Source organism: Mytilus trossulus, chromosome 5 (assembly GCF_036588685.1).
Source record: "Mytilus trossulus isolate FHL-02 chromosome 5, PNRI_Mtr1.1.1.hap1, whole genome shotgun sequence".
Lineage (NCBI taxonomy): Eukaryota > Metazoa > Mollusca > Bivalvia > Mytilida > Mytilidae > Mytilus > Mytilus trossulus.
Genome location: NC_086377.1, coordinates 46,791,620 through 46,817,070, shown reverse-complemented (window position 1 = coordinate 46,817,070; position 25,451 = coordinate 46,791,620). Strand labels below are relative to the sequence as shown.

The window sequence follows — 25,451 nt, the reverse complement described above, 5'->3', positions numbered from 1 at the left end:
GTTACACTGGTTATTATGGGGTCATTTATAGCTTGCTGTTTGGTGTGAGCTAAATTAGATGTAGGCTGTACTTTGACCTATAATTGTAAATTTTTTATACATTGTGACTTAATGGAGAGTTGTCTCATTGGCACTCATACCACTATCTTTTTATTTCTATGATGACACACTTGATCATAAAAGATATAAAGTATAAATGTCCAAATGAGATTAGAGACAATAAATATAAATGATGCCGAGTCCTAAACAATCAAATTGAATGATCACGTAGTTAAGCAAGGATCAGACTAGTAGCCACATGTTTGTCTTTATAGTTTTTAAAATTATTATTTAGTTGAACTTTTTTTATTTCTAGAGAAATCTGTCTGGAATTTAAGAAATATTCCGTCTTTGCTTTCATTGTCTTTTAAAGATGATAATATCAAATAAATAAATATATTTCAATAATATTGACTTCACCATAACGTTAGATCAAAAATCCTGAGACACCCCCGAAATACTGTATATTAGTTGAGTTCGAAGTCGGCCCAGTAAAATATATATATTGAACGAATTATTTTGTATCGGTCGAGTTGACACAATGGTATAGCACAGGTTGTATATATCATGTTAAGTATATTATCTCGGAATAGTAATTCGTGGTAACGGATGAGCAATCCGTTATAACGGAGTAGTTATCCGTTATAACGGAAAAGCATCCGTTATAACGGATAAGTAATCCGTGGGAACGGATTAAAACAATATTTAACATGTCCCCTTCCCGGTCTCCGTAGTGAAGATTTTAAAAAAGTTAAAAAAAAAAGAAGAAAAAAATAAGAAAGTTGAACTTGGTAAAAATTATAATAAACTCTTTTCTCTGGAAGATCTTTTAAAATATCTCTGTCAAAAGCCCGTGAGATGTTTAAAAAGATATTTTTAAAGTTGTCAGCAGCACTGCATGCACTGACTGACGTGCTGATCGCAACAATTTACTTTATCTATGTTGATCTCTAATAAAATCAAAACTAGATTATGACTGTACTAGGAAGTCCTACATACATATTATCGATGCTGTTCATAACAAGGGTTTGCGTCTCTGTTTTTGCGCCATTTAAACCTCACCAGTTGAGATACTGTATGTAGAGGCTTATAACTCGACAACATTATGCTGAAAATAAGGCAAATTATTCAAATATTTCAACTATTTATACAGATGGATTGAAGGATGATAACCGAGTTGCATCTGCTGCTGTCCTTGGAGACAGAGCTGCGACTCTTTGTTTGTCATTTACAGCATTCATATTTACTGTTGAAGCACAGGCAGACTGCAGACACGGTTGTAGACCAGGAAGTAAAAAATGCCATGGATGAACCTTTATCTAACTGTGATATACCATTTACCGATTTTAGATGTAATATTACAGAATATGTTTGTAATATATTGAAAAATAAAAGGAGTTAAAAGATGATAACAAATTACATGAAAACAAACCTTAATCATGTAGGCCTTTTAATAATGTTATGTTCAGAAAAGCTCAGTGTGTTATTTTAAGATGCTGTATTGGGCATTCTTGAAGAACACACGAGTATCTTCTTAAAATGAAGATGAACCACAATGTATACCTTGCAATTGCAAGTAATCAATAAACATGCTTTAATCAATTGTAGTGACTTTGCTGATATTTTGAATGAAGTATTTCAATGTCAATATAATATAAAACGTATGATTTATTTACTAGTGTCACAATTACAAAAAAATAAAACAGTTGTTAAGAGAACCATTGAAGGTCTTTCTTCATCATGTTCAATGTAATTGAAAAGAACCTAGTCCAGTTAACTCAAAGTCAGAATTGATTTACAATCAGAAGTTTCTTCCAGCTTAAGGGTCTCTCCACGGAAAAATTGAAAGACCTAATAATTAAAAACCAATTGTTCAGAGATTTATCGAAAGTCACTTCTAGTCTAAAGTGACAAGATTATGTATTTTAATTACCTCATATATGGATTCCGAGTACTTTTTCATGAAAAATGCAAAACTGGCTACTTCCGGTTTTGTCAATGTCACTTACTTAACTAACCAAGTACATTCTATTCATCATTCGTTCCGTTGGTAGATATAGTAGATATAGTCAAATATAGTTTGATTGTGTCATTTGTTTTATATTTCCTCTTTTTTTAATTTACCTTCGAGTTTTGTATTTTTGTAAATACTTGGTTTTTTTCATGTAAAATAGATCAGTGTGTCATTACAAGATACCTAATTGCTACAGAATAACAGACGGATATCGTATGGAAAATACATTGATCAATTTTGTTTACTTTTATTATTGATATTCTTAATTAACTGTGATCACAGAGATATGTCTCGCCTTTTTGTAATTTTGATGATGCACATGTTAAAGTTAAAAAAAAATACTGTAACATCTTACATAAGTTATTCAAATATTCAAGGTAAATGAACCATGACTGAGGTACATGGCTAAACAATCCCAATGTAAATGAGCTGTGCTAATGCTATTACAACGGCATGCCAAATACCATAGACTTATTAAAAGTCGTTCAGCTATCTCATAAACTGATCATTCAGAACGCCAAGTATTTTGGTAGTTTGGTTTACTGCTGTCAAGTTTAAAAATTTAATTAATGGGTATTTTTTTCTAAATTAAGAAAGTCAATCTCAGTTGTATATTGAACTTACTAAATCCCATATTGTTTTGTTGTTAAGCATATTGCTGTAAAATTTAAGAATTAAATGCATCAAGGTAAAAACAGCTAGAATGTTTAGTTCGGACTAAATTCATATTTAAAAAAAATATATAATTATTTCAAAGCAGCTTGAATTTTCATAAAAATATACAGCTATCTCCATTTTATATTTCTCTTACAAAATATCAGGTAATTTGGTGATTTGGTTTATTGCTGTCAAATTAAATATTTAAATTATAGGTATTTATCTGAGTTCCCCTTGAACTGACCTTATCACTAATACCTGTTTATAACTTAGAAAACTGATCAGTGTCAATAGACCATGACTTAGGGGCGGAGCCAAATAGTCGCAATGGAAATGAGATATGCCAATGATTATACAACTGCATACCAAATATCATTGATCTACCACAAGTGGTTCATCATAAACTTGACCTAATCATAAACCAATACATTGTTGACGACGCCGCCGCCGCCGACACCCGCATTCCTATGTCTAGCTTTTGACTCCGTCTGTAAAAATTAGTATGTTAATAATAATAAGATATTTTAATTGTAAAACGCTTCTCCTGGCCATCAAAATTGTCTTTTTTTTAAGGAAATTGGTAGTATTCTAAAATATGGATTCTTACTCTTAATGTGATATCAATCGATATTTTTTTATTTTTTAACATTACTGTCTTTAATTTTCATTTCAAGTTTTTCAATTCTAATGCATTTTTTTTTATTTAACGCACCTCCTGGCCATCAAATTGTCTCTTTTTTAAGAGAAAATGGTATTGTTCTTAAATATGAAATTTAGCAATTAATGAGTTATAAATTGTTTTACATTTTTTTTTAAACATTTGTATCTTGAATATCACTGATATGTAAGTGAATTGGTTTTAAAGGATAGTTTAATATTGACAAAAATCCTATTGTTTTTACAGAATAAGTTTCGATCTTGTAAATACATATCAGTTTGTTCAAGCGATATACAAATGTAGCGATTGGCGTCAAATCGGTGTAAAACAAACATAATCAAAGGACAAACTTATCATATCTGATGCCCCTTCAACACACCACTAAAAGATAAATAAACAATTAAATGGATGTGATCAAGCATCCCTGTAAATAAATTGAATTTAAAATGAAATTACCACTTAATATTAATGGAATTAGTTATTATGTATGAAGGGGTTTATATTTGTTAACAAACAGTTGAAACAAGTAGTTTTAATTGCAAAACATATACAATTAAATATACAGTGTCTTAACAAACGGTGGTGTTATCAACAGTTCATCAACGACGATTTGTAAGTTATAAAATACACAAAAGATGTCCCTCCTTACAAAGACTTACGGTTTACTTATTACCTTAGTTCTTTGCGCTTTTGTGTTGACAGCTGATACGTTTACAGAGTATTTTGGGATGAAAATTAAGGATAACTTACATGTTAGATTATTCACAGGTGTGTCGGAAGTGCAATGTGCGTATTCATGCTTCGCTAACAAAGGCTGTTGTGCTTCGGGTTATAACAAAGTTTTGATGGAATGCAGATTGGACCTATCTTATAACTGTTGTCCTCCAAATGAAACAAACATACACTGGAATACTCTGTACAGAGATAATTTTCGTACGTATATATGCAAATGAATTAATTATATATAGTATTTTTCGTTTCTTTTTGTTCATAAAGATTATACCGTTGTTTTTTTTCTTTTTCAAATGTTTTACACTAGTCTAGTAATTTTGGGGACCTTTGATACATTAGGAATAATAAATCGGATGCGCCGTGTAGCGAGAGTACTATAGTCTCTTGACATGAGGACACTTCCAATAAAAATGAACATATACCCTGTATACATTATTTTTCAGTGGCATTCAAATGTATTAACCTTATCACAGTCGGTCCTACCTATTGTATTACTCTTTTTATTTGCTCTTGTACAAAACTTCCCACTGAATTTTAAGCAAGCAACAATCAATCAGCTATTGTGGATGATTTTCTCATTGTAACCGTACCCCCATTTCCTTATCTTTATATATGTTTCAGCTCCACCAAAAGATTGCGGTGACATAAAAGGTTTAAGTGGAGTGTACACCATCAACCCTAATAGAGATAGTTGTGGTTTTAGTGTTTACTGTGACATGACTACAGATGGCGGAGGTTGGACAGTAAGTACATTGACCTTTTCAGAATGTGAAGAATCATGGGTTATTTCATTTGAAATCAAAATAACGTCACGTCATTGGTAACATTTCAATTTTTTATGACATTTTTAACCAATCAAGACGTTTCGATTTACACTTTTGAAAATATTACCCAGAATGCATTATATTCTTTTTTTTTAATAGAATGCATTATATTCTAAAACGTCTAATTTGTACATAATCGGTATCTTGGGTATATAGAAATTGTCACCTTATATTTTTCTATCGACCGTCAGTAAAATCATTACTGAAGTGACAGCTTCCATTTGACTTTGCAGTCAAATCCGATGACATATGAAGGGAGCGTCGTGCTGTGTTTTTTTGAAAACTTTATCTGTACCACGTCAGGTATATGACAGTTGTTTTCTTTTCGATTGACATGTTTAGCTGTTGAGTTTGTCATTTGATTTTGTTGTTTGTTTTTGGAGCTTTCTGAAATGAATTTTCCTTAGATTGCATTTGATGGAAACAGTTCATATATTACGTGTAAGAGCAATTTATAAGATTGAAGTTATATTGGCATTTTTACAAATATTGCAAAACAGATCGGATGATCTTTTGATATTTACTTTTCTATAGTTATTTTTAGTATTTTATATCATAGTAAATAATCATCTATATAGGACAACAAAACATTTGACAATATGTAACGTTTCTTTCAATAATAATAAGTTCATGTAATTGAAAGACCGAATATGACTTCAGAAATTATTGTTGAGTCTGTCCTTCGCTGTTCCGATAAAGATAAGTTACTTGATTTATTTATTGCTGGTTGCAAAAAGTTCCAAATAGTTATTGCATGTTCAGAACTAAATCAATTGAATAAACATAATAGGTGTGTCCTGTAATATAAGCTGTTTGGGATGATGGCAGAGTATGGAGTAAGTCTTGGAAGAGCAGATTTTTGCCTAAAATTTTCAGGTTCATCTGATTAAAGATTTTCAACACTTTTTAAATCTTCTTCAAAGTGTCTACTTTAGTCGATTCAATTAGTATGTGTGAAAGATTAGAACTGATAATAAAGACGCTCAAATGTAAGCTTGAATGTGAAAAATCCACCAAAAATGCCATAATATGTAACTTTTCAGATGGTCTTCGTCAAAATGAAAGAAACTAACATTTAAATATTTAGACTGAAAACAAATCCGTCCACTTACATTTAAAACAAAATGTGTTTAACTCAAATGCTAAAATTGTGAAGATTTCAGAACTTTAGCATGACTTAATGAGGCTTGTACCCGATATATGTTCATTATATTATCAAAATAACAGCCCATATTAATGTATCCTGTGGAATGGTAAATTATTCCATATTCAGTCACTCAACCAGACCCTCATTTGCATGTATCCTTGTTGTCACTTCAGGTATTCCAGAATAGAATAAATGGTAACGTAGACTTTTATAGAAATTGGGAGGAGTTTGAATTAGGATTTGGTGACATTGAGACTGAATTCTGGCTAGGTAAATGTTTTACAATTATCTGAAAAATGATCTACACACTTTGTCGTACAAATAAATTTTCATTTTGTAATTAAAGACATGATATAACATGAAAATTTAACGATCAATTATCAACTGAAAAGAGAGGCGGAAGCTTACAAATGAATATCTGCAGTCAGAAAATTGCAAACATATTAAAACAAAACATCAGGGATATTGCCATAGATAAAATCAACAGTAAAAAAAAGTAATAAATTCAATAGACAAATACATGAATACCATAACACGTTATAAAGATATGTATAGGATAGACAACATCAGTACCTATCATTTGTTATCTCCCGTTGAATTGTTTCAGAAAACGTTATAGGTTCTTTGAATACCCTCGATTTATCAACTGCATACTCAAACACTGGTAACGCTTTGCAAATTCTGAGCAGCAGTGTCTAGCCATGGATACCGAATTAGTGTGGAAATATGTATACGAAATGCAGAAACTAATATACTGCTACCAAGGTGGAGGAAATTGAAAATGTTAAGATTGTCGCGTTTGTCATATATACTGGTATTGACATGACCGCTTATGTCAAATTTGATGTAACTGTACGTTTACGCGTTCAATAAAGTTGGTGACATTTGATAAAAGATATTCTAGAAAATCGAACATATTTTTGACTGAACATGCCATAAATTGCCCTAAATAATATTTACGTCCAGAATAAAAGTGTGTCCCTATGCTCGAGTTTGCCATGAATGAAGTTGTAAATAAATCCAACAGATTGAGAAAACGATGCATCATCCATTCGGTCGTAAAATGATTATCTAAATAATTTCTAAGTTGAACGTCTGGTATATACAAACGATCGATAATCCTCTATAGAGAGGCGGACGATAATAAATGGATATTCAAACGCATTAGTCTAAATATACAAACGATCGAAAATTTTCTATAGAGAGACTTAAGTTACCAAATAACTAGTCAAACGATTACAAATGAATATTCAAACAATATCAAATAGAATACTTAAACGATCTCAAATAAATATTCAAACGATGTCAAAAGAATATTTAAACAATATCAAATGAATATTCAACATATCAAATATTGGAACGGTATCAACTGAATATTCAAACAATATCAACTGAATACTCAAAAGATACGAAACGAATACTCAAACGATATTAAATAAATATTCAAACGAAATTAAAAGAAAATTCAAACGATATCAAAGGAATATCCAAACTCATAAGTCGATTTACACAAACCATATCAAATGAATACTCAAAGGATGGCATATGAATAATCATATGGTATCAAATGAATACTCAATCGATATATGATGAATATTTAAATGATATCCAATGAATTTTCAAAAGAAATCAAATGAATATTCAAACGATATCAAATTTATATCCAAACGCATTAGTCGATATATATATAAACGATCGATAATCTTTTATGGAGAGGCGGACAATAACAAATGGATATTCAGATTAGTTAGTATATTTAACGAAAAACGATTGATTATCTTCAAAACAGAGGCTGAAGATACCTAATGAATATTCAAACGATATCAAATGAATATTCGAAAAATACCAAATGAATATACAAATGATATCGAATGATTATTCCAACGATGTCAAATGAATATTTAAACAGTGTCAAATGAATTTTTAAACGATACTAAATGAATATTGAAACACCTTAGTCGATACATACACACAATCAATAATCTTCTATAGACAGACTGACGATACCAAATGATTTTTAACACGTTTACAAATGAATATTCAAACGGTACCAAATGAATATATGAACAATACAAAATGAACATTCAAACGATATAAAAGGAATATTCAAACGATAGCAAATGGATACTCAATCGATATTAAATGGATACTCAAACAATATTTGATGAATATTCAAACGATATTAAATGAATATTCAAACTTATTAGTCGATATATAAAAACGAACGATAATTTGTAATTGAGTCGGACGATATCAAATTGATTTTCATACGCATAAGTCGATATATACAAACAATCGATAATCTTCTATAAAGAGGCTGAAGATACCAGCTGAATGTTCAAACGATTACAAATGAATAGTAAACGATATCAAAAGAATACTCAAACGATATCAGATGAATATTCAAATGATGTCAAATGAATATTCAAACGATATTAAATGAATATTTAAACGATACTTTATGAATATCCAAACTTATTTTAATTAATTGTATTGACTTTGCTGATATTCGTAAGAAGCATTTCAATGTCAATAATATGTATGATTTATTTAATGGTGTTCCATTTACAAATATTGTTGCTTTTTAAAAGAAATTGAAATTTATAATAAAATATAAAAATGTTATTATATTTAAATCGATTTTAATTTTTATCACGTTATTTTACTGTTGATTTTTTTTTGTATATACTCAATTTGCTTTAGGCAAGAATTTTAGTATATTGAAGGACTTTTTGTCTTATTTTAAAAATATGCTTTAAATTGTAAAAATATTCTCGCCGCGATATAGCCTTTTTGTTCTAATGCGGCATAAAGCAACCAACAATCAATCAATCAATCAATCCAAACTTATTGGTCGATATATACAAACGATCGATAATCTTTTAAAAAGAGGCTGAAGATACCAAATGATTATCCAAAAGATTTCAAATGAATATTCAAACGATATCAAATGAATAGTGAAATGATATGAAATGAATACTGAAATGATATCAAATGAATATTCAAATGAATACTCAACCGATATCAAATGAATTTTTAAATGAAGTCAAATGAATATTCAAATGAATACTCAACCGATATAAAATGAATATTTAAATGATATCAAATGAATATTTAAATGATGTCAAATGAATATTCAAATGAATACTCAACCGATATCAAATGAATATTTAAATGATGTCAAATGCATATTCAAATGATATAAAATGAATATTCAAAAGACATCAAATGAATATGCATCGATATTAAATGAATATTCAAACGATGTAAAATGAATATTCAAATGATGTCAAATGAATATTCAAATGATATTAAATGAATATTCAAAAGATATCATATGAATATTGAAACGACATCAAATGAATACTCAACTGATATGAAATGAATATTTAAACTCATAAGTCAATATATACAAACAATAGATAATCTTCTATAGAGAGGCTGAAGATACAAAATGATTATCCAAAAGATTTCAAATGAATATTCAAAAGATATCAAATGGATAGTGAAATGATATGAAATGTATACTGAAATGATATCAAATGAATACTTAACCGATATCAAATGAATATTCAAATGAATGCTCAACCGATATCAAATGAATATTTAAATGATAGCAAATGAATATTTAAATGATAGCAAATGAATATTTAAATGATAGCAAATGAATATTTAAATGATAGCAAATGAACATTTAAATGATAGCAAATGAATATTTAAATGAATACTCAACCGATATCAAATGAATATTTAAATGATGTCAAATGAATATTTAAATGATGTCAAATGAATATTAAAATGAATACTCAACCGATATAAATTGAATATTTAAACGATATCAAATGAATATTCAAACGATGTCAAATGAATATTCAAATGATGTCAAATGAATATTCAAATGATATTAAATGAATATTCAAAAGATATCAAATGAATATTGAAACGACATCAAATGAATACTCAACTGATATGAAATAAATACAAACAATAGATTATCTTCTATAGAGAGGCTGACGATACCAATTGATTATTTAAACGATTACAAATGAATATTCAAACGATACTAAATGAATATTCTAACGATATCAATTGAATACTCAAACGATATCAAATGAATATTGAAACTCATTCGTCGATATATACAAACGATCGATGATATTCTATAGAGAGGCTGAAGAAACAAAATGAATAGTCAAACGATAACAAATGAATATTGAAACTCATTCGTCGATATATACAAACGATCGATGATATTCTATAGAGAGGCTGAAGAAACAAAATGAATACTCAAACGATATCAAATGAATATTGAAACTCATTCGTCGATATATACAGACGATCGATGATATTCTATAGAGAGGCTGAACAAACAAAATGAATAGTCAAACGATAACTAATGAATATTCAAATGATAACAAATAATTATTCCAACATCATCTAATGAATATTGGAAAGAAATCAAATTAAAAATTTAACGAAATCAAAGAAATGTTCAAACTATATCAAATGCATATTCAACCAATATCTAATGAATACTCAAACACTATATGATAAAAGTTCAAACGATACTCAATGAATATTCAAAATTATTAGTCGATATATAAAAACGAACGATTATTTTTTTATAGAGTTGGACGATATCAAATGGATATTCAAACGTATTAATCGATATATTCAAACAATCTATAATTTTCTATAGAGAAGCTGAAGATACCAGATATATATTCAAACGACTACAAATGAATAGTAAACGATATCAAATGAATACTCAAACGATATCAAATGAATATACAAACGATGTCAAATGAATATTCAAACCATATCGAATGGATATGTATACGATACTTAATAAATATTCAAACTTATTGGTCGATATATACAAACGATCGATAAACTTTTATAGAGAGGCGGACGGTATCAAATTTATATTCAAACGCATTAGTCGATATATATAAACGATCAATAATCTTCTAAGGAGAGGCTGGAAACACCAAATGAATATTGAAACGATTACAAATTAAAATTCAAACGATACCAAAAGAATATTCGAACAATTCCAAATGAATATTCAAACGATATCAAATTAATATTCAAACGATAGGAAATGAATACTCAAACGATATCGAATGAATATTCAAATGATACTAAAGGAATCTTTAAATTCATTAGTCGATACATACAAACAATCTATAATATTCTATAGAGAGGCTGAAGATACCAAGTGAATATTCAAACGATTACAAATGAATTTTTAAACAGTACCAAATAAATGAAAATCGACTTAAGAGAGGCGGACGATAGCAAATGAATATTCAAACTCATAAGTCGATGTAAACAAACGATCGATAATCTTCTTGAGAGAGGCTGAACATACTAAATAATTATTCAAACATTTACAATTGATATTCAAACGATACCAAATGTGATATCACATTAATACTCAAACGATATCAAATGTATATACAAACTGATTGGTCTATATATACAAACGATCGATAATCCTCTATAGAGAGGTTGACGATAATAAATGGATATTCAAATACATTAGTCTAAATATACAAACGATCGATAATCTTCTATAGAGAGACTTAAGATATCATATGAATAGTAAAACAATTACAAATGAACAGTAAAACGATATAAACTGAATATTCACACTATTCCAAATGTATATTCAAACGATATCAAATGAATATTCAAACGATATCAAATGAATATTTAAACAATATTAAATATTGGAACGATATCAACGAATATTCAAACGATATCAACTGAATATTCACACTTTATCAAATGTATATTCAAACGATACTAAATGAATATTCAAACTCATTTTGCGATACATACAAACGATCAATAATCTTATATAGAAAGGCTGAAAATACCATAGATTATAAAAAAATAACAAATAAATATTCAAAAGATATCAAATAAATACTCAAATGATATGAAATGAATACTCAACAGATGTCAATTGAATACTCAACCGATAGCAAATGGATAGTCATATAATATTTTAAAAGAGTATTCATATGATGTTTTAAATGAATATTCAAACGATATCAAATAAATATTCAAACACATTAGTCGATTTATAAAAACGATCGATAATCGTCTCTAGAGAGGCTGAATAGTCAAAAGATTTTAAATGAATAGTCAAACGTTTTATAATGAATACTCAAACGATATCAAATGAATATTCAAACGATATCAACGGAATATTCCAACGATATCAAATGAGTATTCAGACTCATCAGTCGATTCACACAAACGATATCCAATGAATACTTAAAAAATATCAAATGGATATTCACATCATATCAAATAAATTTTCAAACGAAATCAAATAAATATTCAAACGATAGCACATCAATATTCAAACTCATTAGTCGATATGTACAAACGATCGATAATATCTTATAAAGAGTCGAATGATAACAAATGGGTATTCAAATTTATAAGTCGATATAAACAAACGATCGATAATCTTCTAAAGAGAGGCTGAATATACCAAATGAATATTGCAATGGCTGAAATTAATATTCAAGCGATACCAAATGAATATTCAAACGATATCAAATAAATATTCAAACGATAACAAATGAATATTCACTCTATATCAAATGAATATTCAAACGATTTCAAAGGAATATCCGCTCAATATCAAATGAATATCGGAACGATATCAACTAAATATTCGAACGATATCAAAAAAATATTCAAACGATATCAAATAAATCTTAAAAAAATATCAAATGAAACTCATTATTCGATACATACAAACTATCAACAGTCTTCTCCAGAGAGGCAGAAGATACCGTAGATTATTCAAACGATACCGAATAAATATTCAAACGATATCAAAATAATATTCAAAGGATATGAAATGAATATTCAAGCAATGTCAAATGAATATTCGAACGATACTAAAGGAATCTCTAAACTCATTAGTCGATACATACAAACAATCAATAATCTTCTGAAGAGAGGTTGAAGTTCCCAAATGAATACTCAACCGATATAAAATGAATATTTAAATGATGTCAAATGAATATTCAAATGATATAAAATGAATATTCAAAAGACATCAAATGAATATGCAAACGATATCAAATGAATATTGAAACTATGTAAAATGAATATTCAAATGATGTCAAATGAATATTCAAATGATGTCAAATGAATATTCAAATGATATTAAATGAATATTCAAAAGATATCAAATGAATATTGAAACGACATCAAATGAATACTCAACTGATATGAAATGAATATTGCAACTCATAAGTCAATATATACATACAATAGATAATCTTCCATAGAGAAGCTGAAGATACAAAATGATTATCCAAAAAGGTTTCAAATGAATATTCAAACGATATCAAATGAATAGTGAAATGATATGAAATGCATACTGAAATGATATCAAATGAATACTTAACCGTTATCAAATGAATATTCAAATGAATACTCAACCGATATCAAAATGAATATTTAAATGATGTCAAATGAATATTTAAATGATGTCAAATGAATATTTAAATGATGTCAAATGAATATTTAAATGATGTCAAATGAATATTCAAATGAATACTCAATCGATATCAAATGAATATTTAAACGATATCAAATGAATATTCAAACGATGTCAAATGAATATTCAAATGATGTCAAATGAATATTCAAATGATATTAAATGAATATTCAAAAGATATCAAATGAATATTGAAACGACATCAAATGAATACTCAACTGATATGAAATAAATATTGAAACTCATAAGTCAATATATACAAACAATAGATAATCTTCTATAGAGAGGCTGAAGATACCAATTGATTATTCAAACGATTACAAATTAATATTCAAACGATACTAAATGAATATTCTAACGATATCAATTGAATACTCAAACGATATCAAATGAATATTGAAACTCATTCGTCGATATATACAAACGATCGATGATATTCTATAGAGAGGCTGAAGAAACAAAATGAATAGTCAAACGATAACAAATGAATATTCAAATGATAACAAATAATTATTCCAACATCATCTAATGAATATTGGAAAGAAATCAAATTAAAAATTTAACGAAATCAAAGAAATGTTCAAACGATATCAAATGCATATTCATACAATATCTAATGAATACTTAAACACTATATGATAAATGTTCAAACGATACTCAATGAATATTCAAAATTATTAATCGATATATAAAAACGAACGATTATTTTTTTAAAGAGTTGCACGATATCAAATGGATATTCAAACGCATTAGTCGATATATTCAAACAATCTATAATTTTCTATAGAGAAGCTAAAGATACCAGATAAATATTCAAACGACTACAAATGAAAAGTAAACGATATCAAATGAATACTCAAACGATATCAAATGAATATACAAACGATTGCAAATGAATATTCAAACCATATCAAATGAATATTTATACGATACTTAATAAATATTCAAACTTATTGGTCGGTAGATACAAACGATCGATAAACTTTTATAGAGAGGCGGACGGTATCAAATTTATTTTCAAACGCATTAGTCGATATATATAAACGATCAATATTTTTTTATAGAAAGGCAGACGATAATAATGGATATTCAAATTGATTAGTCGATATAAACAAACGATCGATAATCTTCTAAAGAGGGCTGGAAACACCAAATGAATATTGAAACGATTACAAATTAAAATTCAAACGATACCAAAGGAATAGTCGAACAATACCAAATGAATATTCAAACGATATCAAATTAATATTCAAACGATATGAAATGAATACTCAAACGATATCAAACGAATATTCAAAGGATACTAAAGGAATCTTTAAATTCATTAGTCGATACATACAAACAATCTATAATATTCTATAGAGAGGCTGAAGATACCAAATGATTATTCAAACAATTACAAATGAATTTTTAAACAGTACCAAATAAATGAAAATCGACTTAAGAGAGGCGAACGATAGCAAATTAATATTCAAACTCATAAGTCGATGTACACAAACGATCGATAATCTTCTTAAGAGAGGCTGAAAATACTAAATAATTATTCTAACATTTACAATTAATATTCAAACGATACCAAATGTGAAATCACATTAATACTCAAACGATATCAAATGAATATTCAAACTGATTGGTCTATATATACAAACGATCGATAATCCTCTATAGAGAGGTTGACGATAATAAATGGATATTCAAATACATTAGTCTAAATATACAAACGATCGATAATCTTCTATAAAGAGACTTAAGATATCATATGAATAGTAAAAAGATTACAAATGAACAGTAAAACGATATGAACTGAATATTCACACTATTCCAAATGTATATTCAAACGATATCAAATGAATATTCAAACGATATTAAATGAATATTCAAACAATATTAAATATTGGAACGATATCAACGAATATTCAAACGATATCAACTGAATATTCACACTTTATCAAATGTATATTCAAACGATACTAAATGTATATTCAAACTCATTTTGCGATACATACAAGCGATCAATAATCTTCTATAGAAAGGCTGAAAATACCATAGATTATAAAACATTAACAAATAAATATTCAAACGATATCAAATGAATACTCAAATGATATGAAATGAATACTCAACAGATATCAATTGAATACTCAACCGATAGCAAATGGATAGTCATATAATATTTTAAAAGAATATTCATGATGTTTTAAATGAATATTCAAACGATATCAAATAAATATTCAAACATATTAGTCGATTTATAAAAACGATCGATAATCTTTTTTAGATAGGCTGAATAGTCAAAAGATTTTAAATGAATAGTCAAACGTTTATAATGAATACTCAATCGATATCAAGTGAATATTCAAACGATATCAACGGAATATTCCAACGATATCTAATGAATATTCAGACTCATCAGTCGATTCACACAAACGATATCCAATGAATACTCACATCATATCAAATAAATTTTCAAAACGAAATCAAATAAATATTCAAACGATATCACATCAATATTCAAACTCATTAGTCGATATGTACAATCGATAATATCTTATAAATAGTCGAACGATAACAAATGGGTTTTCAAATTGATAAGTCGATATATACAAACGATCGATAATCTTCTAAAGAGGGGCTGAATATACCAAATGAATATTGCAATGGCTGAAATTAATATTCAAACGATACCAAATGAATATTCAAACGATATCAAATAAATATTCAAACGATAACAAATGTATATTCACTCTATATCAAATGAATATTCAAACGATTTCAAAGGAATATCCGCTCAATATCAAATGAATATCGGAACGATATCAACTAAATATTCGAACGATATCAAAATAATATTCAAACGATATCAAATAAATCTTTAAAAAAATATCAAATGAAACTCATTATTCGATACATACAAAATATCAACAGTCTTCTCCAGAGAGGCAGAAGATACCATAGATTATTCAAACGATACCGAATAAATATTCAAACGATATCAAAATAATATTCAAAGGATATGAAATAATTATTCAAACAATGTCAAATGAATATTTGAACGATACTAAAGGAATCTCTAAACTCATTAGTCGATACATACAAACAATCAATAATCTTCTAAAGAGAGGTTGAAGTTACCAAATGAATATTCAAATGATTACAAATGAATATTCAAACGATACCAAACGAATATTCGAACAATGCTTAATGAATATTTAAACGATATCAAATGAATATTCAATCGATATCAAATAAATACTCAAACGATATCAAATGATTATTCAAACAATGACAAAGGAATATTCAAACGATTTCAAAGGAATATTCAAGCAATATCAAAATGAATATTGGAACGATATCAAACGAATATTCAAATGATATTTAATGAATACGAAAAAGATATCAAATGAATATTCAAACGAATCTAAATGAATATTCAAACTCATTAGTCGATATATACAAACGATCGATAATCCTATGTAGAGAGGCAGACAATATCAAATCAATATTCAAACTCATAAGTCAATATATACAAACAATCGATAATCTTCTGTAGAGAGGCTGAAGATACCAAATGGATATTTAAACAATAACAAATGAATATTCAAACAATATGAAATACATTTTGACGAAGTCAAAAGAATTTTCATACGATATCAAATGAATATTCAAACTCATTAGTCGATATATAACAAACGATCGAAAATCTTCTATATAGAGGATTAAGATCAAAATGAAAAGTCAAACGATATAAAATGAATACTCAAACGATACCAAATGAAGATAAAAATATGTCAAAAGAATATTCAAACAATATCAAATATTGGAACGATATCAACTAAATATTCAAACGATATCAACTGAATATTCCACTGATAATAACTGAATATTCAAACGATATTAAATGAATAATGAAACGATATTAAATGAATATTCAAACTCATTAGTCGATATATACAAACAATCGATAATCATCTATGGAGAGACTTTAGAAACCAAATAAATAGTCAAACAATATCAAATGAATACCCAAACGATCTCAAATGAATATTCAAAAGATGTCAAAAGAATATAAAAACGATATCAAATGAATTTTCAAACAATATCAAATATTGGAACGATATCAACTAAATATTCAAACGATATCAACTGAATATTCACTCTATATCAAATGAATATTCAAACGATTTCAAAGGATTATCCGATCAATATCAAATGAATATCGGAACGATATCAACTAAATATTCGAACGATATCAAAAGAATATTCAAACGATATCAAATAAATCTTAAAACAATATCAAATGAAACTCATTATTCGATACATACAAAATATTCAGGAGTTTTGAATATTCAGTTGATATCGTTCCAATATCAAATATTGGAACGATATCAACTAAATATTCAAACGATATCAACTGAATATTCAAATGCTAATAAGTGAATATTCAAACGATAGTAAATGAATATTCAAACGATATCAAATGAATATTCAAACTCATTAGTCGATATATACAAACGAGCGATAATTCTTTAAAGAGAGGCGAACGATACCAAACAGATATTCAAACGCATTAGTCGATATATACAAACGATCGATAATCTTCTATGGAGAGACTTAAGATACCAAATGAATAGTCAAACGATATAAAATCAATACCCAAACGATATTAAATGAATATTCAAAAGATGTCAAAAGAATATTCAAACGATATCAAATGAATTTTCAAACAATATCAAATATTGGAACGATATCAACTGAATATTCAAACGATAATAACTGAATATTCAAACGATATTAAATGAATATTGAAACGATATCAAATGAATAGTCAAACGAATTAGTCGATTTATACAAACGATATCAAATGAATACACAAAGGATATCAGATATCAACTGAATATTCAAACGATAATAACTGAATATTTAAACGATATTAAATGAATATTCAAACGATATCAAATGAATAGTCAAACGAATTAGTCGATTTATACAAACGATATCAAATGAATACACAAATGATATCAAGTGAATACTAAAACGATATCAAATGAATATTCAAATGATGTCAAATGAATATTCAACGTTATCAAATGAATATTCAAACAATATCAAAAAAATATTGGAACGATATCAACTGAATATTTGAACGATATTAAATAATTATTAAAACGATTACAAATGAATATTCAAGCGATACTAAATGAATATTCAAACGATATCAAATGAATATTTAAATTTGTACTTTCTTAAAATTGGTGGAACAACTCTATCAAGTATAGCGTTCTCAGGTAGTTGTTTGACAGGCTAATTTATTGTTCATAATTTACATAATAGCTCTGTTTGTCACGTTTATTCCTCCCGTCGGTCACACAGGCCGTCGTTTGCTTGATTTATTTTATAGGATAGATGTAATGTGGATTCAGTATTATTCGCTGAATACCAATTTTCGTGGGTTTCGTAGAGATAGGTGAACCACGAGTTCTAAAGCAAAACAAATTACCAATTATCTGTCTGCTTTGTATGCAGAGATTTTCAAAACCATGAAAAACAAATATCTTCGAAAATTTACGTTTTTCTTAATTCACGAAAATTCATACCAACGAAAATAAATCAATCCACAATATTTTGAATATTTTTTCTGTTTAAGGAAATGAAAAACTTCACCAACTTACTTCCAGCAACGCATACACTATAATGGTTGTTTTAGAAGATTTTGATAACGAGACACGTTATGCAGAATATCAATCGTTTGCCATAGGTGATGCGCCTTCTAAATATGCATTATATGTCAGTGGGTATAGTGGCGACGCAGGTAAATATCATTTGGCAAATTTGAATTGACTTTCAGCCAAAAAATACAAAACTAGATAAACATTGAGTGTCTTCTTAGAACTCTGCAGATGGTAAATTGGTATGACGATATTAGATTCAAACTCATCAATCGGAAATAAACTGGCAACGCCATGGCTACAAAAGAAAAAGACAGTTACACCAAAAACACAGAATACCAAAGAAAGACTAAGCAACACGAACTCAATTAAAAGCTTAGAGTGATCGCGGTTTCTCCTGTAGAATAAGTTAATCCTGCTCCACATGTGCAACCGCATATGTTAGGTACTGTTCGATTATCACACCAGACAGTAAAACTAGTCTAATAGAATAAGGATATTAAATCCGATCAAACGCGAAAAGAGCGTCACGCACATTGAAGTTAAAAAAAACATGTAACAACGTCTTAAGATGTCTGCATGTAACCTGTTGCAAGTCTTAATTTCTCTGAATTTAAGCCCAAACGCCTCTTTCATAAAACCTGCTTATTGTTTTATATGTCAATTTGTGCTTGTCCTGAATATGCCTTAGATGTTTCCATTGAACGTTAAGCAACCAACACTCAATCACATACAAACCCATTGCATGTTTTTCGATCTTATTGTAATCATATATCATACATGCCTATAATAAGACAAAAAGACGACCGTTTTCTTTTCGTTTGAGGTCCAGATTTTGTCACTTCATAAAGAAATTTCCGATTTTAATTTTCCTTTGTGTCCTGTACTAGTATGCTATTTTTTGTGTTATAGGAGATAGTCTTACTTACTCAAATGGTATGAAGTTTACGACTTTTGATCAGAACAACAACCCTCCTTCTATGTATGGTAACTGTGCTGTATCTTTCCATGGAGCGTGGTGGCATAAGGCCTGTCATCATAGCTGTCTGAATGGTGGATATTTGGCGGGAGATCAATCAACGTTTGGAAGTGGAATTAATTGGTACACTTGGCGGGGTTTAGAATACTCTTACAAGTCGGCCAGAATGATGATACGAAGACAGTAGAACATACGTTTGAAGTATTTCACACGAGTTGTCTAGGGAACAACAATTATTAATTTTGATCTTTATTTTTCAGATACTAGTAAAAAGTAAAAACACAAAAATGCCGAACTCCGAGGAAAATTCAATAAGGAAAATTCAAAATCAAAAGGCAAAATCAAAAGTCCAAACACATCAAACTAATGGATAACAACTGTCATATTCCTGACTTGGTACAGGCATTTTCTAATGTAGAAAATGGTGGATTGAACCTGGTTTTATAGCTAGCTAAACCTCTCACTTGTATGACAGTCGCATCAAATTCCATTACATTGTCAACGATGTATGAACAAAACAAACATAATCAAAGAATACAAATGTCAAAAATCGGGGTACAACAGTCAATATTGTGTTATCATCTTAATATCACTATAAAAACAACAAATGTAACGAAGAATCACAAAAAGGCATACATCAAATTTAACATACTCATTTTGCTTTTCTTGTACCACTTAATTTATGTATATAAAGTCTACCCGTAAAGGAAAGAAGGTTTTCATTAATACTGAATCAATATGAAGCAGTTAACATGGACATTTAGATGAGCAGTACAATTTTACATTAATTATTGTCAAGTATTATACATTGTGTGTTATTCTTAGTTCGCTTTCTCAACAAAGTCGTTTTCTTATTAGCACAACATATTTATATTTGCTGTTTATGTTATCTTTATTTTCATTTTATTTCCCGTTAATTATAAATATGTTAATTGCCTTAATAAAATCTTTACATATTGTGTTCTTCAATCAACATATATTTACTTTGCTATAAAACTTACCAATAATGAAATATAGTATACTTATTGACCGGGTTATGAGTGGAATAGTAAGTTCATTGTCCTCGAAGAGTAACCAATGCCCTGAGGCGTAACCAAGGACAATAGTTGTATCCAGGGAACAATAAACTTTTCCCCCACGAATACCCAGTTAGTAAGTCAAAGTCAATTAAAAACAATGATAAAATAGTACAACAATTCAGGGTTCATATTATTAGCAATAATAATTACTGTTTAAATAAACCTCTGAATTTTCAAAAATCAGTACAACAAGAAACATTACTATTGTTGGCAAGGAAAAACCAATAGTTTTTACATTCTCAAAGGAATGTATATGATGTACATCAAATAACAAACATATTTAATAATGATGGAATTGCTCCTATACAGATCGCATCAACATTATTTTATGATCATGAACACTTTGTTATGGGATGTGTAATGAAATCAACAGACAACAATGAATATTTTGACACGAAAAAGTACACGAACATGTGTTATTGCAGGCAATATTGAATTAGTCGTATTCCAAATGAGAAAAAGTTGAATACGATGTTATAAAGAACGGAATCATTGATTTAGTTATGTTAGTCATCACATCTCCTTATATGGACATTCGCTAGCTAGTCATCTAGAAGGTTCGTGTCATCTCCAATTGTTGAGACCGAATACTTATGATTACTTCTCATGGGCATCAGTTGTTATGTTGGGACTATGGATGTTTTTGATGATACTTGAAACATGATGGTTGGCGAGACTGGGACTTGCGCCCTGCGAACCCCTTTTAATGAAATAAATAAGAAACTAAATTTGCTGGTAGAATCAAGTATTGTGTTGATGTTTTTGTGTCCCAACAATTGAAAAGCGCTATGGCACAATCTAGGAGGAGGTTCACGGTAGGAGGCCGGAACCAGCAACGAGACAGAAAACCAAACTAGAATATCAAGAAAGTCGCTTTTGATTTAACAATGAAAACATTAAGATAAATACAATATAATTTCAAAGTACACATTTTGAAGTCAAAGTTAATAATTTGATGAGACTGTTATTAAAGTGAGAGGGTTAGCGCTATAGAACCAGATTTAATCCACCATTTTCTACCTTTGAAAATGCCTGTACCAAGTCAGGAATATGACAGTTCTTGTCCATTCGTTTTTGATGCGTTTTGTTTTTTGATTTTGCCATGTGATTATGGACTTTTCAAATTGATTTTCCTCTGAGTTCAGTATTTTTGAGATTTTACTTTTTAGTTAAAAACAATGATAAAATAGTACAACAATACAGGTTTCATATTGAAAAATAACACTATTAAATACTGTTTAAATAAACCTCTGAATTGAAATAATAGTTGCTTAAAAACATATTTTTTTCAAAATAAATAGTGCTAGGTTGGAATCTGCCTAACGATATTTGTAAAAGAATAAACAACGAGAACTCAGTTTTGCTGGGAGGAAAATGATGTTTTAATTATTCTTTCTTTTCTTTTCTTTTTGATCAAAATAATTAACAATACATTAATTATACACAACAGCAACAAATAACAAAATCTCTTTACACATTACAAGTATACCTGTTTCGTAAATTGCTGAATTAAACTCGTGAATTCCATGTCGATTAACTATGTTATTTTTTATACAGTTATGCAGTATGTATAAAACGTCTGCTTTTTAACTTATTTATGATCATCCTATTTATTGTTGTTGATTGAATGACCTCATGATATTATTTATTATAATGATTTTACACGAATTCAACAAAGTGTTAATATTTAACTAAATTAATTATTAAATAAAGAATCAAATTGATATACTAAATTTCTTGAATTATATAAATAAATATTCTCTTTTATTATTACTTATACATTATTTCCTATTTCATTTTAATCTTAAATGCGTATATCTAAATTTTAAATAAATAAAATAAGCTTACCTTTGTAAAAGAATAAACAACGAGAACTCAGTTTTGCCGGGAGGAAAATGATGTTAGCGCGAATCTAATTATTTTTCTTTTATATGTCCTCATGAATACCTGCATGACATCATTTCCCCCCGTTCAAAACCCAGCCTCTCTGCAAATAATGTAATTTGGTGCCAAAATACTTATTTTATAATATGCAAAATGCACTTATTTATTTTTGAAAAGCATTTGGATTATTACTTCTTTAATGTAATAAAATAATATTTCGTTTGAACTCCGAATTTTGATCTTTATAATAAAAGATAATTTAAGTTGTATTAAATTCTAAACTTTATTTTGTGTATGTCATCATTGTAATCCAGCTTTGTGGTTGGTTATTAATAACATTCTTGTGTGCCGTAATGTATTACTCAATATTCAAGATGCTGCACTATCTACCAATTCTATGAATATTATTATAACCTATGATGTAGTAGCAATTTGCTCTGCATCTGCCCGTCGACCAAGCAACCTTCTAAAACGTGCTACCTTACATATTAATTAAGTTTTTTGACTTGTACTAATTCTGCTTATCTTGCATCTTACATAATGTATGTTACTCTTATGAATGATGAACTCTTTTCTTTGTATTTTCTTCTTGTTATATTTTCTAATGCAAATAAATTATTTGACATTTATATTCTCCTTTACTTTTAACTGACTTAATTAATTTAGATATACATTTTTTGTTTTAAAAAGCTCTATTTTATTTCAATTTCTAATTATTTCTAAAAGTGGCTTAAACCCTTTTATAACATTACCCCCTTGTTTAAGTTTCAAATCTCCTGATTTCATTTTTTTCAAATTGTTTTGAATATAATTTTAATCTTGGAATCTTATTAATTGTGATTAATATATTTTTTTCCTATGAATTGTTTTTGCAATAAATGAAACACAAACACATATATACATGCACAAAAATATATAATGCATGCACAATAAAAAAAATAATTTGACAATCAAGCGGTGCCGATCCTCTTCTGTGGAACAAAGTCCACCTGCGAAATAATGGAGATCTGTCTTTGGGTGACTCGAACTCGTCGCTACAATAAGTCATATGGAGATCTGTGTATTATGTACTCCATATGTAGGAGAATATCTTTTCTCCCTCTCTCTTTTATCCTATAAGTCCCCTGTACAATAGTGACACATATATTTGAATATGGATTTATTAAGGGAATTAAATATTATTTATTTCTTTTATTTGTTGAGAATATCGGACTTTATTGGCATAGCACAATTAAGTATGATATAAAATTCCCGTTTTTTTTTTATATAGTTTGCAATATTTGCATAAAAGATGATATATACAAAAATAGTGAAATATTTAAATTAATGTGTTATAATTATAGTTCATTCCTATAGTTATTTGTATATATGTATATTTCTTTTTTTATATGATACTTTAGTACTGTTACAATTTTTTGCCTCTTTGTCTACCCAAAGAATCTGTGAAGGCGATATATTTACGAAATCGTCGCAATCTAAATTTAGGGTAAAGCTTAAATATGATAAACAAACATGAAACTAGTATGGTTATAAGTTTGTTTCTAGCATTTGTAGAAATGGATTAGTTTCCTGCCATTTCATTTTTCTTCTCAACTCGCGATTTAATATTTCTTTAAGAGGGATTGTCTTCTGTACTTGTTCCATTATTAACCGAAAATATGGAATATTACGAATATGTATTAAATTAAAAAAAAATCAGAATAAAATACGGGGTTTGTTCTTTAAAACTTTGTAATTTTTACATATTATGCGTATATGTCTATACAATTTACAAAGATTACACATACAGGTTAGCACGCGTTTGTTTTTATAATCATACATATACATATGTTGTATATGCACGTCTCTATTCATGGAAAAACAATTATAATCTTGTAAGACAAAATTTACAGCAATCCTACTTTGAATAATATCATAGTTTACACTTGTGGCTAACTCTGGGTAACCTTTTAAATTAAAATGTACAATAAGATCTATGTGGTCTCTTGCATTTTCATAATTTATGTTCAATTTGTTAATTAGCCACATCACATCATGTGCATTAATATTTAAAAATGAAGATAAATGAATTAGATCAATTATCTCCTTGACAGAAAGCAATTTGGTCTGACCTGAATGAAATATGTTATTCATATATATAAAAGCGTGAAAAGAAAACTCTGATAACTTTATTTCGTTTTTCCGAAACCGTAGTAGACCTTGGAATATCGGCGCTTTGTTGATGAGTGCTGGGGTTGC

At 28.4% G+C, this 25,451-nt stretch overlaps 1 protein-coding gene across 1 annotated transcript; it reads left to right on the top strand.

Annotated features, from left to right (window-relative positions):
* Window positions 1-1,204: 1,204 nt before the first annotated feature.
* On the top strand, window positions 1,205-20,437 carry LOC134718011 (microfibril-associated glycoprotein 4-like). The gene is made up of 5 exons (XM_063580509.1): window positions 1,205-1,391; window positions 4,722-4,843; window positions 6,245-6,341; window positions 19,250-19,414; window positions 20,184-20,437. The coding sequence occupies exons 1-5, from the start codon at window positions 1,205-1,207 to the stop codon at window positions 20,435-20,437; spliced, it is 825 nt and encodes a 274-aa protein (XP_063436579.1).
* The last annotated feature ends 5,014 nt before the right edge of the window (window positions 20,438-25,451 follow it).

Coding starts and splice junctions, on each gene's coding strand:
- LOC134718011 (XM_063580509.1), top strand. CDS start 1,205: ATGATAACCGAGTTGCATCTGCTGCTGTCCTTGGAGACAGAGCTGCGA. Junction 6,342..19,249: donor TGAGACTGAATTCTGGCTAG/GTAAATGTTTTA, acceptor TTTCTGTTTAAG/GAAATGAAAAACTTCACCAA. Junction 19,415..20,183: donor TGGGTATAGTGGCGACGCAG/GTAAATATCATT, acceptor TTTGTGTTATAG/GAGATAGTCTTACTTACTCA.